This window comes from Cupressus sempervirens, chromosome 1 (assembly GCF_028749045.1).
Source record: "Cupressus sempervirens isolate cs-2001-9-10 chromosome 1, ASM2874904v1, whole genome shotgun sequence".
NCBI lineage: Eukaryota > Viridiplantae > Streptophyta > Pinopsida > Cupressales > Cupressaceae > Cupressus > Cupressus sempervirens.
In genome coordinates, this window is record NC_143118.1 from 848,831,048 (window position 1) to 848,845,259 (window position 14,212).

At 36.2% G+C, this 14,212-nt stretch overlaps 1 protein-coding gene across 6 annotated transcripts in view; it reads right to left on the reverse strand.

The window, feature by feature from the left end:
- The window catches only part of LOC149580507 (pachytene checkpoint-like protein), a 218,634-nt gene that overhangs the window by 38,558 nt on the left and 165,864 nt on the right, over positions 1-14,212 (reverse strand). For 2 of the 6 annotated variants that reach the window (XR_016353800.1, XM_089791443.1), the window contains exons 10-12: positions 7,561-7,631; positions 7,323-7,413; positions 7,019-7,150 (exon numbers count right to left, since the gene is read on the reverse strand). Coding sequence is in view for 5 of the 6 variants with exons in the window: in XM_089791443.1 (XP_089647569.1) it covers positions 7,019-7,150; positions 7,323-7,413; positions 7,561-7,631 (294 nt within the window). In the remaining variant the exon portion in view is untranslated. The remainder of the gene's footprint in view (positions 1-7,018; positions 7,151-7,322; positions 7,414-7,560; positions 7,632-14,212) is intronic. The other 4 variants (XM_089791428.1, XM_089791421.1, XM_089791434.1 and 1 more) reach the window with 2 other exon arrangements.

Sequence of the window (14,212 nt, forward strand, 5' to 3'; positions counted from 1 at the left end):
ATCCGCATATTGAGCCAGCCATGTAGTGCTTCTAGATGTGAGTGCAACTGGAGCATGTTCGACCACATCCACTCGAAGAGGCATAACAGGTTATCTGTGGAGAAAATGAATAAACTAGCCTTTGTGCATTACAACCTACGCATTAGGACCAGAGGGATTTTGGATAGTGACACCTCTTCGATTACTTTAAAGGAGGTTGATCCAAAATCTTCAATAATGAGGACCTAGAGTGGCTTGACGAAGTAGACAGAGAGGCTGAGGCCGTGTCTATGATAGCAGAGGAGCAGAGAGTTACAGTTGATCCTAGTTGCACCTCACAGGCACTGACAGAGACTACAGTTGTAACAACCAATTTTCCCAAGTCTTAATTAACAACTAACATTTTCGAAGAAATACAGTTATTACTTCTTTTTTATAGGAAGTCAGTTAAATCAGTTTCGTTCATATGAAAGGGTTTGACGGTTAAAAACAGTTAAACAAAATTTCTTAACTAAGAACTTAAAACACCATCAATGAATTTACTATAGGAATTAAAATCCACATACCATGGAATTTGAACCAAGAAGTCATTGTAGGGATGCTTCTGCAACCACTCACGTTAGTCCACAAATACCACTATAACAATATCAAATAACAACTACCATCCAATACTGCTATATCAAAATCAAAATGACGATTACCATTAAATATCACTATATAAATTTAGGGCATCACATACCATTGTATCAATTAGGGCATCGATTACCATTGGATCATTTAGGGCATCAGATACTACTGTATCACTTCGAGCTTCAATTACCAATAGATCATTTAGGGCATCAGATACCACTATATCAATTAGGGTTTTAGGTGCCACTGATTCAATTAGGGCTTCAGATACTACTGTATCATTTAGGCTTCAGATACCACTAAATCAATTAAGGCTTCAAATACCATTGTATCATTCATTTTCTTCCAATTGCTTAACTGTGACAATAACATAGGATTAGAAGATATGCTCGTATTTATTATTCATATAAATGAAAGATTGATATAACAATCCATCAGATAAATCTTTCTCTCGCAACTAAATGTAAAATAACTGCAACGATAATATAACTCAACTAATCTTACCTTCTTCTTGCATATACTTCATAAAAGTAAAAATAACTATTTCCAACAAACAATTGAATGCATAGCTTATCTTTGTCTATTGTACGTTTGACAACTTAGGGAGAGGTGACACATTCTCAGGGGCTTAACCACCCAACCTCAAACCTTAATTTATTCCCCACACAATCTCCAATGAGAAAGGCCCTCCCTACCCGAAATTGGACTTGGAACATCTACCATCTACTGAGCATCTTGGTATTTAAACACTCCATTCGACTTGACAGCAAGAGGATACAATTAACAAAATCATACATGAGCTATTAAATAATTCAAATAAAAATGATAAACATTGTTATTTCATAACTGATGTTGTTTCATGTTATTGCAACTTCCTTTCTCTCACCTCATCACCCATTTCCTTAGCTACACAACCGGGTGAGTCCCAAGTGTTCGGAATTCTCAGAACAACCGATTCTTTCTGTTGATTCCCAACAAATTAATGAATAACATATATGTTCTAGGTTATCATGATTTATGATTTGAAAAAGATATATTTAAAGATTGCAAAATCAATTGTTTAATTAATTAATTTAATCATATCTGATTTCTCTTTTGCGTTCTTGCAGATTCACTCCACCTCTTCACCATTTCATGGCTTCTTTGTCAATGAATCTTAGGTGCCTGAAAAATTATGATCATTTTGTTTCAATTACACCTTTTCACCATTTCATGGCATCATTCCCGATGAATCCTAGGTGTTAGAGAATTTATGAATATTTTTTTCGGAAATTATGATAGCATGGTTATTGATGTTGGTTCATATCATCATTTAAGCTTCTACAACTACCATTCAATTTCATAAATGATGTTCAATCACAAAGATATTACTATGAAGTTCTTCCATGAAACTCTATGTAATACAAGGACCAAGGACCAGCAGCAAGGTATTGAGTATTAATCTCAGTCCTAACAATGTGTAGCCGACTGCAGTCGAACATTCTACTTAGAAAAGCAAGAAACTATGAATTACGAATGCATAAAATGTATTACTTTCAGCCCTAGCAATGTGTACCCGACTACAGTCGGACATATACTTAGAAAAAGAAGGAATTTATGAAATACAATTGTATATATTCGTGACCTCAGATTGGGTTTGATGTTTTGTCTAGATGTGGCTCCTCCCATCCTTGGCCAGAACTCCTATTTGACTATTTGTTCACCCACTAGTTCAAACTTGATTGCAGATTTCAAAGACCGGCAAAGTAAAAGAGAACAAGGAAATTTTGGTTGAGTAGCTAGAAAGAATGTTTTTGGCTAAGAATGATTATGCTTGGCTTGAAATGGGAACGTAGCAGACAATGGAAAGGAGATGTCATCTTGGCTTCTCTTAAAGGCTAGTCGTGGATCCTCAATTTCTATCGATTCCAAGAAGTCCATTCAAATTCCAATTATTAATTCGATTTAACGTGTCAAATATTAATTGGTTAAAAGCAAGAATATTAAAAAGAAAAGAAATACAATTGGAAGATTATAATTCGAATATTATAATAATTTGAATGTTATTATAATTCAAATATTATTATAATCTTATATTTATATATGTACATGTAAATATATTAATAGGGTGATATCACTTTATTGAATTATTATAATAAATGGTGCCATTTCATTTTTATATCTATATGTACGTATATAGATATATCTATTATAATAAGGTGAAAGATTATGTTAAATCCTTTGAGGTACATTTTATATTTTCACTCAATTATTTTATGTTTCTCAAATTATTTATTTAAATAGCTCATGCAAGTCCCACAATTGCTAGGTCCTCAACCTACCTACCCAGTGATGGTGATGCTCATGTGCCTAATTCTTTTCTGACAATGCTTCTACCCTTTCGACGTGTTTCCTGCAAGGAAATTCTCCATAATTAAATTATATTATCATAACAAGTTATAAATAATCATAATGGCTAACCGCCCATTCAATTTCATGAATTCATGATAAATAATTATAACGACTAACCATCTTATCATTTTACAGGATTATAACCAATTTAATTGTCAACTGACTTCATGTGAACATCTACGGCTATATTTTAAATTAGGTCAAAAATTGGGATGTAACAACAGTTGATCCTAGAGACACCTCAGGCTCCTAGGCAGAGGCTATGGCTAATCAATCATCTAGGACCTACCTTAGACACCTTACTAGCAGGCATATTATAGATTATTCTCACGCTGACACTGAGGATGAGGATGAGGACTAGGAGCCATATCTATAGACTTGTTTTAACTTTTTGTTTAACTTAACATATGTCTGAAACATTGGATAATGACTATTGATGCGATGGATTTCATGGATTTGATATACATTTTGATGGATTTCATGGATTTTATAATTTATATATCTATGTTTGCTATTTCCTTCAGCTACTATTTAGTAATTTACTTTCGTACTTATGTAATTGATGTATGTTTATGCATGTGAACATTACCTTCTATTTTATAATATTGTTGTCTTTAAACTTTATTCAATAATGGGTGCATGAAACATTCATTCAATCTTAGAAAATCTCTAAATATCAAGGGCTTTGTCACTTTGCCGAGTCATTTCCGAGTCATGGGCAAGTCCGAGTCAGGTCACGAGCCGAGTTACCATTGTCGAGTCCAAGCTAGGTCTGAGTCTTGCTACTTTGCTTCGGAGAGTTTTGTGTCATGTAAAAAGAGTTTGATCATCTCATTCTTTTGTTCTAATATATTTTTTGTGTTGTTGTAAGTGTCATCTCTCAAGTGTATTGGCGGTTATTGTAATATTGTGGTTTTGTTGAGCTTCATGTTATCAAGATTGTTTATGTTGCAAGCAGTTCCACATTGAAGAATTTTTTTGGAAGATAGAATATTGTATATATACCATTTTGCAGATAATGATGCCATGCTCAATGTGTGAGCAGCATTTCATGTGTATTGAGATTTAACTGTGGGTTTGATATTTGTGTTTCATGACTTCATAAGGAATTACTCTGTCGATTTTGTTGGTTTTGATCGTCAAACTATCCTTTTGTGGGTTGGGTTGTTTTCCTCAGTGGGGAGGGTTTTCTCCAAGATAATTCCCTAGTTTTATGATGTTATCTATTATTTTGAGTTTTGTATTTCATGTACTGCTATCTTGTATTTCTAGTTCATAATTTTAACACATTTCTCTTACCTTTGTTGATACTGTAAATTTGTAGCTCACACCAAGAAGTTGGTAGAATAGCTACCTCTAATGCCAAATCTGCAGAACCAATAAACTAGAAGCCCAAATTGTTAATGGCAGATGTCCAAAGGTAAGGTTTTTGTCCCATCAAAGTGCCATTGCAAGTGAGCCTCTCCTAGACATGTCATTATAGCTCTGACATCTAATTCATTTAGACCCCACCAACATAACAAGGGAATTAGATTCATCGCGGACTCCTGAGTTTTTCTGAAGGACTCAAATATGGTCTCGAGGCATAAGACTCGACAATTGCTGAGAACACCCAAACAAGGTTAAACATTTAAAAAATTACTTTTCATCACTTTTACAATTTGTTAACGCTCAAAATTGGTTCGCAGGGTTATTTCTTTCTTTCTTTTTTGTAAAACTATGGTTTTTTCCTTTTGCCAAAATATTTTTAGCCCAAGTCCCAATCCAATTATTTGGGTTGTTGAGTCCGAGTTATCTATAGTATAGTCCTTTCCAACCCCAACCCAAAACTAGAGTAAGTTTTGTCATTTTCCAAAAATTCGAATTGCCAGTAGAATGATGTTCAAAACCTAGTGCAACCAAACAAATACCTTGATTATGCTCCTTTAAATGCAACTTAATTGGCAACAAATCCTTTCCTCTCAATGCTCAATATAACAAAGAGCCCCAAACAATTGCACTCTAGGACTTTTTACCCTGTCCAAACCCAATTCAACTTTGTCCAATGGTTGCACTAAGATTTAAATATGTTTGTAGCCTCATTAATTTCACTCCTTCGAACAAACCTCTATTCAATAAAAAAAAATATCTTAAATCTTCAATGTTGTTTTTCCTGAAATTAAAGCAAAGGTTGAGAGAGTACGTCAATTCCAGATCAAGGCTTTTATCCTGACATAGGTAGCCAACCAGGGTTAGTATTCCAGTTGACCAGTGAGAGAAAAACTTAAAACCCAACTCAATCCCCAAATATTGGTAAATAGTTTCAAGACAAAATTATATGCATGTTTGAGCTAATGTTTTAGGGCCCAAAAACTGGCACCTTATTTTAAAATTTGAATTTTGAATTATTCGATTCTATTTTATTTTAATGTGTCTGTGTGTGCGTGTGTGCATGTGTGTGTGCGTGTGCGTGTGTGTGTGTGATAAATTACTAGTGTTAAAAAACACTTATTAATGTGTGTGTGCATGCGTGTGCCTGTGTGTGTGCGTGCATGTGTGCGTGCGTGTGTGTGTGCATGTGTGTGTGCGTGTGTGTGTGTGTGCGTCTATGCGTCTGTGCATCCGTTTGTGCGTGCATGTGTGTGCGTGTTTGCACGTGTGTGCGTGTGCGGGTGTCTGTGGGTGCGTGTGTGTGCATGTGTGTGCGCGTGTCTGTGTGTGTCTGTGTGTGTGTCCGTGTGTGTGTCCGTCTGTCTATCTGCATGTGTCTGTGTGCATGCGTGTGTGTGTGTTTGTGTACATGTGTCTATGTGCGTGTGTCTGTGTGTCCAATGCAACTAGGAAAGGAACATGACATCTGAACAAGATGATAATGAATATCCATGGGAGGATCTAATAAAGGATCAATTCATACTGATAGTGATAATCATTTAATAGGCCCAAATGACTGATTAGGCCCAAAACCTCAAGCTAGATAGTTTTGAATTCATAATAATTAAAAAGGTGCACAATAATTTCAGTTACAGTTTAATCTAAATCAGCTTGAAAGTTCATTAATATATAGACAATTGAATGGAGTGTTGTAGTCTCCCCTGACCTCAATAAGGAGGTCTCTATTATTTCAGTTTAAGATCTCCCACCCTTTTAAATACAACCCAAACATGTTTCTAGGGCTATCTACAAAGTTGACCAAATTTCATCCTCTAACAAATTTAACTACAGAAGACAGATCGGTAAAGAATCAAAGTACTGATGCAGTCTGCACAAACATTGCAAATATTCTCTATTCTATGAAAAATATTAGAATATAAAACTAATTTTATAACCAAGCCACAAAAAATTTCAATTCTGGCAGCAAAGCAAATGATTGTAGACTTTAATTGGACAGGCTAGGATGGACCAAGAGCAGATAAGTCGAATCCAAAATTCTTATAGCTATGCAATTTAATATATATCCACCAAGTCTTTTTGTGGTATAACTGCACAGCTAAAACCCTTCTTCAAAACACATGAAGAATTATGTTTTCCTGTTTCAAAAACTGGTTATAGATAAGTTGTCTTTTGCTATTTGCAATAATGAATGTCACCAAAATGGATTATGAATTTCAGAGAATTTTTCTAATATTTGGGTGAAAACCGAAGACAACAATATGAATCAAAATACAGAAAACAAATTCATACTAGAATTATACTTATCTTCTGTTAACTCTTTGTAAATATTGCAATAGATTATTTGCCTAGAATATTACTCAGATAAACAAAATCATTTCATGTTAACTTGTTACTAAATGCACCACATATGATTCTTGCTAACTATTATGAAACAAAACAGCTTAGTCAGACATGAAGCATTGCTTGCCATACTCGATTGTATTTAATTATAATATCCTCATACTCGTAGTACCAAAGCATTTCAACCATTGTTAATTCTTTGAGATATTGTACCTTGTATTATAATTTGCCTCCTAGTAAAGCCAAATGAGAGATTCACAAGCAGCAAGGAATATACAAGATAACGTCTATAGGAAGGGAGGCACACCACATACAAAAGAAACTACAATGCCTGCCCTTATAAGCTCTTGAAGGCAGGATCTAAGTATCTCATAGCGAGCTTGAAGGGTAGGAGGGCCCACATACGCTTTAATATCTGCCCTGTCAACAAATGCTATGTCTGTTGAAAAACAAAACATTTACTGAGAATCACAATTGTGATATCATTGAGCAGACTAAAGATATTATATTTTTAATCAATCAAGATTTCCAAGAATTAGTCACTTAACACAAATTTCATAAGAACCAAAGCAATATTTAATCTTCAACATCCATGTCCTATTTTACAGTACCAATAGCAGATGTTAAGTTTGAGGTTGTCAGAATAACAACATTTGGCCATGATTTAAGTCTGTCCAATTGTGTTAACAGAGCATTCACAACCTGCAGCAGAAACAGCAAAGATAAAACTACGAAGACAGGTGAAACTCAAAATAATCAATAAAATGTAAAATTCTAATAAAAAAATTACTTTTCACTGAACTGGCAAGCAACCATTTAATCTTAAGGAATTTTGTGAGTAGAGTATACCCTTATAGAGTCAGATGGTTCCGAACCAGACAATGCTGCTTGTCTTGCGGCTGCCAGACTCTCAACCTCATCTGCCAGAATTTTTAGCTTATTAGGAAAATTAGGAAATGGTGAAATAGTACAAGTTTATACTTAAAAATGTTGACCGTAGATGCAATTCATTCTCATAAAATTGTAAGCAAAATCAATGATGACATTTCAGTATCTTAACAAGGTTTGACAACATGTATTACAAACCCATAAAAATAGTTTAGAAGGTATTATCACCATGTTGTTCCAGGCCTCTGGCCACCCACTTCAATTATGAAACAAAAGTTGTCTATTCCAAGATAAAACCTATTTGTCAAAGATATAGCTTCAATCAGATTGATAATAATCAGTAGCATTTTATATATATATATATATATATATAATCTTATTGAAATTGATTATCATTTACATCAGATCATAATATATATATATATATAATCTTATTGAAATTGATTATCATTTACATCAGATCATAATATCTCCTGAATCCAAGTATATTATCGATCTGCTCTTGCATATTCTATCTCTGATTTTGACATTTCATCTTCCTCTTATCTCGATCAAGCAATGATCATATGTTTGCCTAAAATGCAAATATTTAAAACTGATTATATTGTCTTTCAGATCAAAAATATTATGAGGTTTGTTTAATAGTAATACAAACTAGTCCTAATACCGATTGGTAACCAGGTTTCATTTTTGTTTAATGAATCGTTGCAAATGATAAGGCATTCCATGAGTGGACATGCCTCCACTGTGACGAGACACATCTGCTCATGGACATAACCTTTCATATCATTTAAACACTATACCCGATGAAGCAGAAGAACGTCAACATCAATAAATACTCTGCCCTTTTTGGAGTTTGGGGACTATATTTCAGAGTCAGAATTCAAATAAGTATTCAGCAGTTATCAATATTGAATTATCATTTTCTTATATATTGAACAAAGACCAAAGTCTGATTACATTCTGCAAAAGCAGAATTGATAGATTAGCAAATTTTATATTCTGAAAATAGAAAACACATTTATAATTTTACAGTTATAATCTGAGATAAATCAGCAGTGTTACCCAGGTGCGCATATGTCCCGGGCTTGGGTGCGTCGCACACCTGCAATCCACCATTGCCACCAGAACAACGCCGCACTGTTGCCGCACCAGACAAGTGTGCGGGTGCAGGGGTGCATCCCAAGTGCGCGGATGCAGCGATGGGTGTGACCAAGGGATACAAGGGGTGCGTCTGATGCCCATATCGAAAAGTCAATTTTTCTTTTTTTTAATATTGTCTTACCAATGAGGAGTCTAGTAGTTCTAGTGATGATGATTTCGGTTTATGGGATGATTAGAGAGCTCCCACCCTTACATTCTCCTTACTGACATTTTGTAGATTGTAGTATTGTACTCAGTTTGACATGGCCATGATACATTGTTTCATTTCATTCTTTCATGCTACTATGCTCACTGTAATCATGAGTATCTTGATCATTATGATATTTGATATTAATAATTTGAACATTGAATTTTGAATCTTTCATCTTTGTCATCTGATAAACAATGGTTGACTTACATGATACTATGTATGATCTATATTTTTTATTTATCATTATCATTATGTTTAAAACTTTAATGTTATTAATGTTACAACTTACTATGAATATACTAGTTCAATGGTCATTGGTTATTGTTAAGAATAGTAGCTTCAGTCAGATATAAGAATGACTATTAATTTGATTCTCTCTCTCTCTATATATATATGTGTGTGTGTGTGTGTATGACAGTTCACTGTATGAATTGATATACATCCATATTTCTTGTATCAGTAGAATCACTATTTCGTATGTTTTGGAAATCATATCATTCTTGCATCAAATTGAACTCACTACATACATGATCATTACTAACATCTATATCTGATCAAAAAAGATCCAACTATATTCTGCACTAGCAGATTGTACTCTTGATTATTGCCTCTTCCCTTCCCAACATCGTGTAATGATTGAATGCATTGATATTGATCAAGTCATGGTATACATCAAGTAATGATCAAAGACTTATTAATTCCCTATTTGCAGATTAGCGACGTGTCATGTATATTGGTCAAGTAATTACCATCTCTACTCCCGATTAGGATCAGCGGTTACTTGGATAACAATTTGTTTATATTTAGAAGGCATGTCATGAGTGGACATGGCTCCACTTTGTGGAGACATGTCCTCTCATTACATGACTCTCAGTTCAATATTTATATCCAAACTGATCAGGCAAGATGCTATCAAAGCCTCGTAAAGAAAGATCCAGTTAGATTGGAGAGTGCAGATGATCTGAGAAATGCATGAGCAACAGAAGTAACAAAAGATGGGCATGAGATGGTTGCATCATACATATAGGGAGATGGTCAACATATATAGGGACCTTTAAGCGGATTGTAATTGCAAGGACTGCGACACTGAAAGGCTTTATCAAATACCTTGGCTAAAGCTGCTCTGGTGGATAGGGCTCCAAATTATGGAATTGAAAGGGCAAAGGCATGTAAGAAAAAGATCAAAGCAAAGATGACATGTTCCGTTTGACAATAAAAAATGAGAGCGCTGAGAGATGCTGTCAGTTCTACATTAGTCATTTGTTGTTGGGTTCATTGTTAAGTCGACACATGAAAAATTCTTTGATTTCTGATTTGTCTGAAGAGGTAGGATTCAAGGGACTTATATTATGAGGTAATTGGTAAATACTTGCTTAATATTAATAGAGACCAAAAGGTCAATTTATACAAAAGAATCAGATGATGTTTCCTTAGGAAACGATCGTAACGAATAGAAACATTCTATTCTAAAGAAAGCAAAAAACGAAAGCCAACTAAAGATTCAGATATTTACAATAGATAACCATTAACTAATAATAGATGACTTATCTATTATTGCAATACCCTCCCTTAATGGTTAATCTATCTAACACACCAAGTTGTCCTCTGAATTTGACAAACTTATCAAGACCAAGAGGCTTGGTGAGAATGTTTGCAATCTGATCTATGGTAGGAACATACTACAAATCTATAGTTCCGTTTTCAACCAGCTATTGTATGTAATGACAGTGAACATCCACATGCTTGGTTCGTTCACGGAAGACTAGATCCCGTGCTAAATTGATAATGCCTTCGTTATCAACAAACAGAGTAGTCAGTCCTACTAGTGACATCTGCATATCCCCAAGCATCTGACGAAGCCAAACAGCTTCACATCCTGCCTTAACAGTTCCTCTGTATTCAACCTCTGTAGAAGAGAGAGAAATTGCCTGCTGCTTCTTACTAGTCCATGTGACTGCACCGGATCCCAAACTAACACATCCAAATGTTGATGAACCCACTGAGTTTAGGATTCAAACTTTGAGAGTACAAAAGTCCATAATCTAAAGTGCCCTTCACATAACGAAGCACACGCTTTGCTATCATCCAATAATCAGCCTTAGGAGCTGTCATAAAGCGTGAAATATAGCTAACTACAAAGTTGATATTAGGTCTAGTAGCAAAGAGGTAGATGACGCTGCCCACTAGTTGCATGTATGTAGTATCATCAATGGAAGGAGAATCAGACTTTGCTCATAACTTGAGACCTTTCTCCATAGGTGTAGATGTAGGTTTGCAATCTTGCATACGAAATTTGTCTAACAGGTCCCTCGCATATTTGGACTGAGAGATGAATATACCAAAAGACTGTTGACAAACTTCAACACCTAGGCAATAATGCATGAGCCCAAGGTTAGTCATATCAAAAGATTGGCATAAATTCTATTTGATTCCCTGAATCAAAGATGTCGAACTGCCAGTGATGATCAAATCATCCACATAAATAACCAGAAAGATGATGTCACTATCAGTAGTCTTGATGTATAGATTTGAGTCTGAAGAACTCCTCTTGAAGCCTTGATCACAGAGGTACTTATCAATCTTTATGTACCATGCTCGAGGGGCTTGCTTCAAGCCATAGAGAGCTTTTACCAATCTAAGAACCTGATGGTCTTTACCAACAACCTTGAAACTAGGAGGCCGCGCCAGGTAGACCTCTTCATGGAAATCACCATCCAAAAAAGCACTCTTGGCGTCCATCTAACGGACCTTCCAACCAAATTGTACTGCCATGGCTAAGACTAATTTGATGGTGCTCATCTTTGCAATAGGAGCAAAGGTCTCCTTATAATCAATGCCCTGACGCTAAGAAAAGCCCTTTGCCACTAAACGAGCTTTGTACCTATCCAAAGTACCATCTGATTTGTATTTGATTGTGTACAACCATTTGCAGCCACTGGGTTTCTTCCCTGGTGGAAGATCAAAAAGGACCCAAGTGTTGTAAATCAACAAACTCTGGTGTTCAGATGTCATGGCCTGTTCCCACTCTGGAATTCCTTTAGCCTCGGAATATGTTTGAGGTTCAAACACACTGTGAATGTTGGCCATGAGAGAAAAGTTAATAGTATCTATAGTTTCGCTCTTTTTCTGAGCAATTCTCCCATCAATGAGCTCATCATGACAAAAATCACCAAGTGTCTTAGCCGACCACTTAGGCCGGATAGGAGAATGACCAATAGTAGTACTAGGAGATGCTTGATCAGCAGGATCCTCATCAAAAGAAGCTGGATCAAACTCAAGTGAAGCATTTACAAAGCGAGGTGATCCTACAGGAGAAGCCGGAGGTTTTTGTACAAGTATCACTAGAATAACTAGAGCTGCAGGAGCTACTGGAGCCCTCCATTCAAGTGCGCCTAATGGAAGTCGAACTCCCAAATCATAAGCCATCATAGGCTGGTCTGTTGGATTAGGAGAAACAGGCATGAATGGTCTTCGTTGCTCATCAAAGACTACATCACACCTGTATATTGGACGAGATGTCTCAACATCGATCAAGCGGTAGGCTTTGAGAAGACTACTATATCCAGCAAGCATGAGTTTCTAACTCTTGGCATCCAACTTGCTGCGTAAGGCATCAAGGATCCAAACAAAAGCAAGGGATCCAAAAACCTTCAGGTGATTGATTTTGGGCTTGCAACCTGACCAGGCCTCTTCTGGAGTTTTACCTTTGACCGCCACTGTGGGCGATCGATTCAATAGATAAACTACAATGTTAACTGCTTCTACCCAAAACTGCCAAGTGTGGAGAATGTCGTAGCAACTAACTGACTAAGAGTAGATTTAGTTCTATCCCTAGAACGTAATACACACTAAGGAATATGAGATTCCTCCCAAGAGACTGAATCTAAATGTTGCTTTTACCGACAACCCTGTACTCTTCTCCGCCACCAAAAATAACAGAGTCTGAATAAGGCCGGTAGTCAGTAAACCAGTCTCTGCGGTGAGTGGAATGACGAGACACGCCTGAATCAATGTACCAAGCAAATGACTTCACATGATCTGCAGATCTTTTAACCATGAAGGTGTGCTCTGCACTGTTTGCTTTGAGCTGCAAACCTGATTACTTAGACTGTGCAGCTAAGCATTTTCGATTCATGTGTCCAAACTTGTGGCAATAGTTGCATTGAATGTTCTTCTTTCTAGAACCATCTAGCATTGGTGCAGAAGACTTCTACAGAGATGGTTGCTGAAACTTGCCCTTATCCTTCTGAAAGGATTTCGCAGCAAAGACTTGCTCTGTGGAGGTGGAATTAGTGTTGCTACCGAACTGTCATTTCCACCAATCTTGTTGAAGCAGCAAGATGTACAGATTAGTGAACTTCAAATCAACACCAGAAGATGTAATATTGAGAGTCTCGATAAAATGTTCATAGGATTTTGATAAACTCCGAAGAGTGATAACCACAACATCCTCTTCCTCCATCTTGCGACCGATGGCAAGTAACTGATCACAGATTTCCTGAATCCGATTCAGGTGTGCCTGGAGCGAGGTGCGCTCATCCATGACAATATAAAATAGAGTGTTTTTCAGAAAGAAGGCTCGGCTCTTGTCAAAAGTCTCATGAAGACTTTTGAGATTTGTCCAGATCTCGGCAGTTATCTTGCTAGATGGAATCTGAGAAAGTTGATCATCAACCACGGATAATTTGAGAAGCATCATTGCCTCTTGATTATTTAGATTCGATGTATCTTGATCACGACCCGAAAAAGTCAGACGCTTCATAACACCCAGAACAAGTTGATAGGTGTTCCGATATTCAAAAATTACAATGATGTGTTGCTTCCAGGTGCCATAACTGTGACCATTGAATTTGGACTTATGCTCGAGCAAAATATTTGTCAAATATGCCATGGCACATTTTTCAATGAAAAGCTATGAAAATTTGTGCAGGCCCGTTCTTCGCAACAAAAATATGGAAGACCCAAAAGAATCAAAGAGTGACCAAGAAGAGAGCTCGAAAAACCTAGAAGGAATATGTTGTTTTCTGGATCTGCTGGCTCAAAAATCGAGGCACGAAAATTGCTAAGTTGCCGATTCGGGTTCAGAGACGGGTTCGGTTCGTTGATTCAGGCAATTTTTTATTTTCCCATTTGGGTTCGTGGGTGGATTCGTGAGTATATATATATATATATATATATATATATATAAACACATTCACACAAGAGAAACATGCATAGTTGCAAAACAAGGTCATTTCACAATATGAACAATTGTTGCTT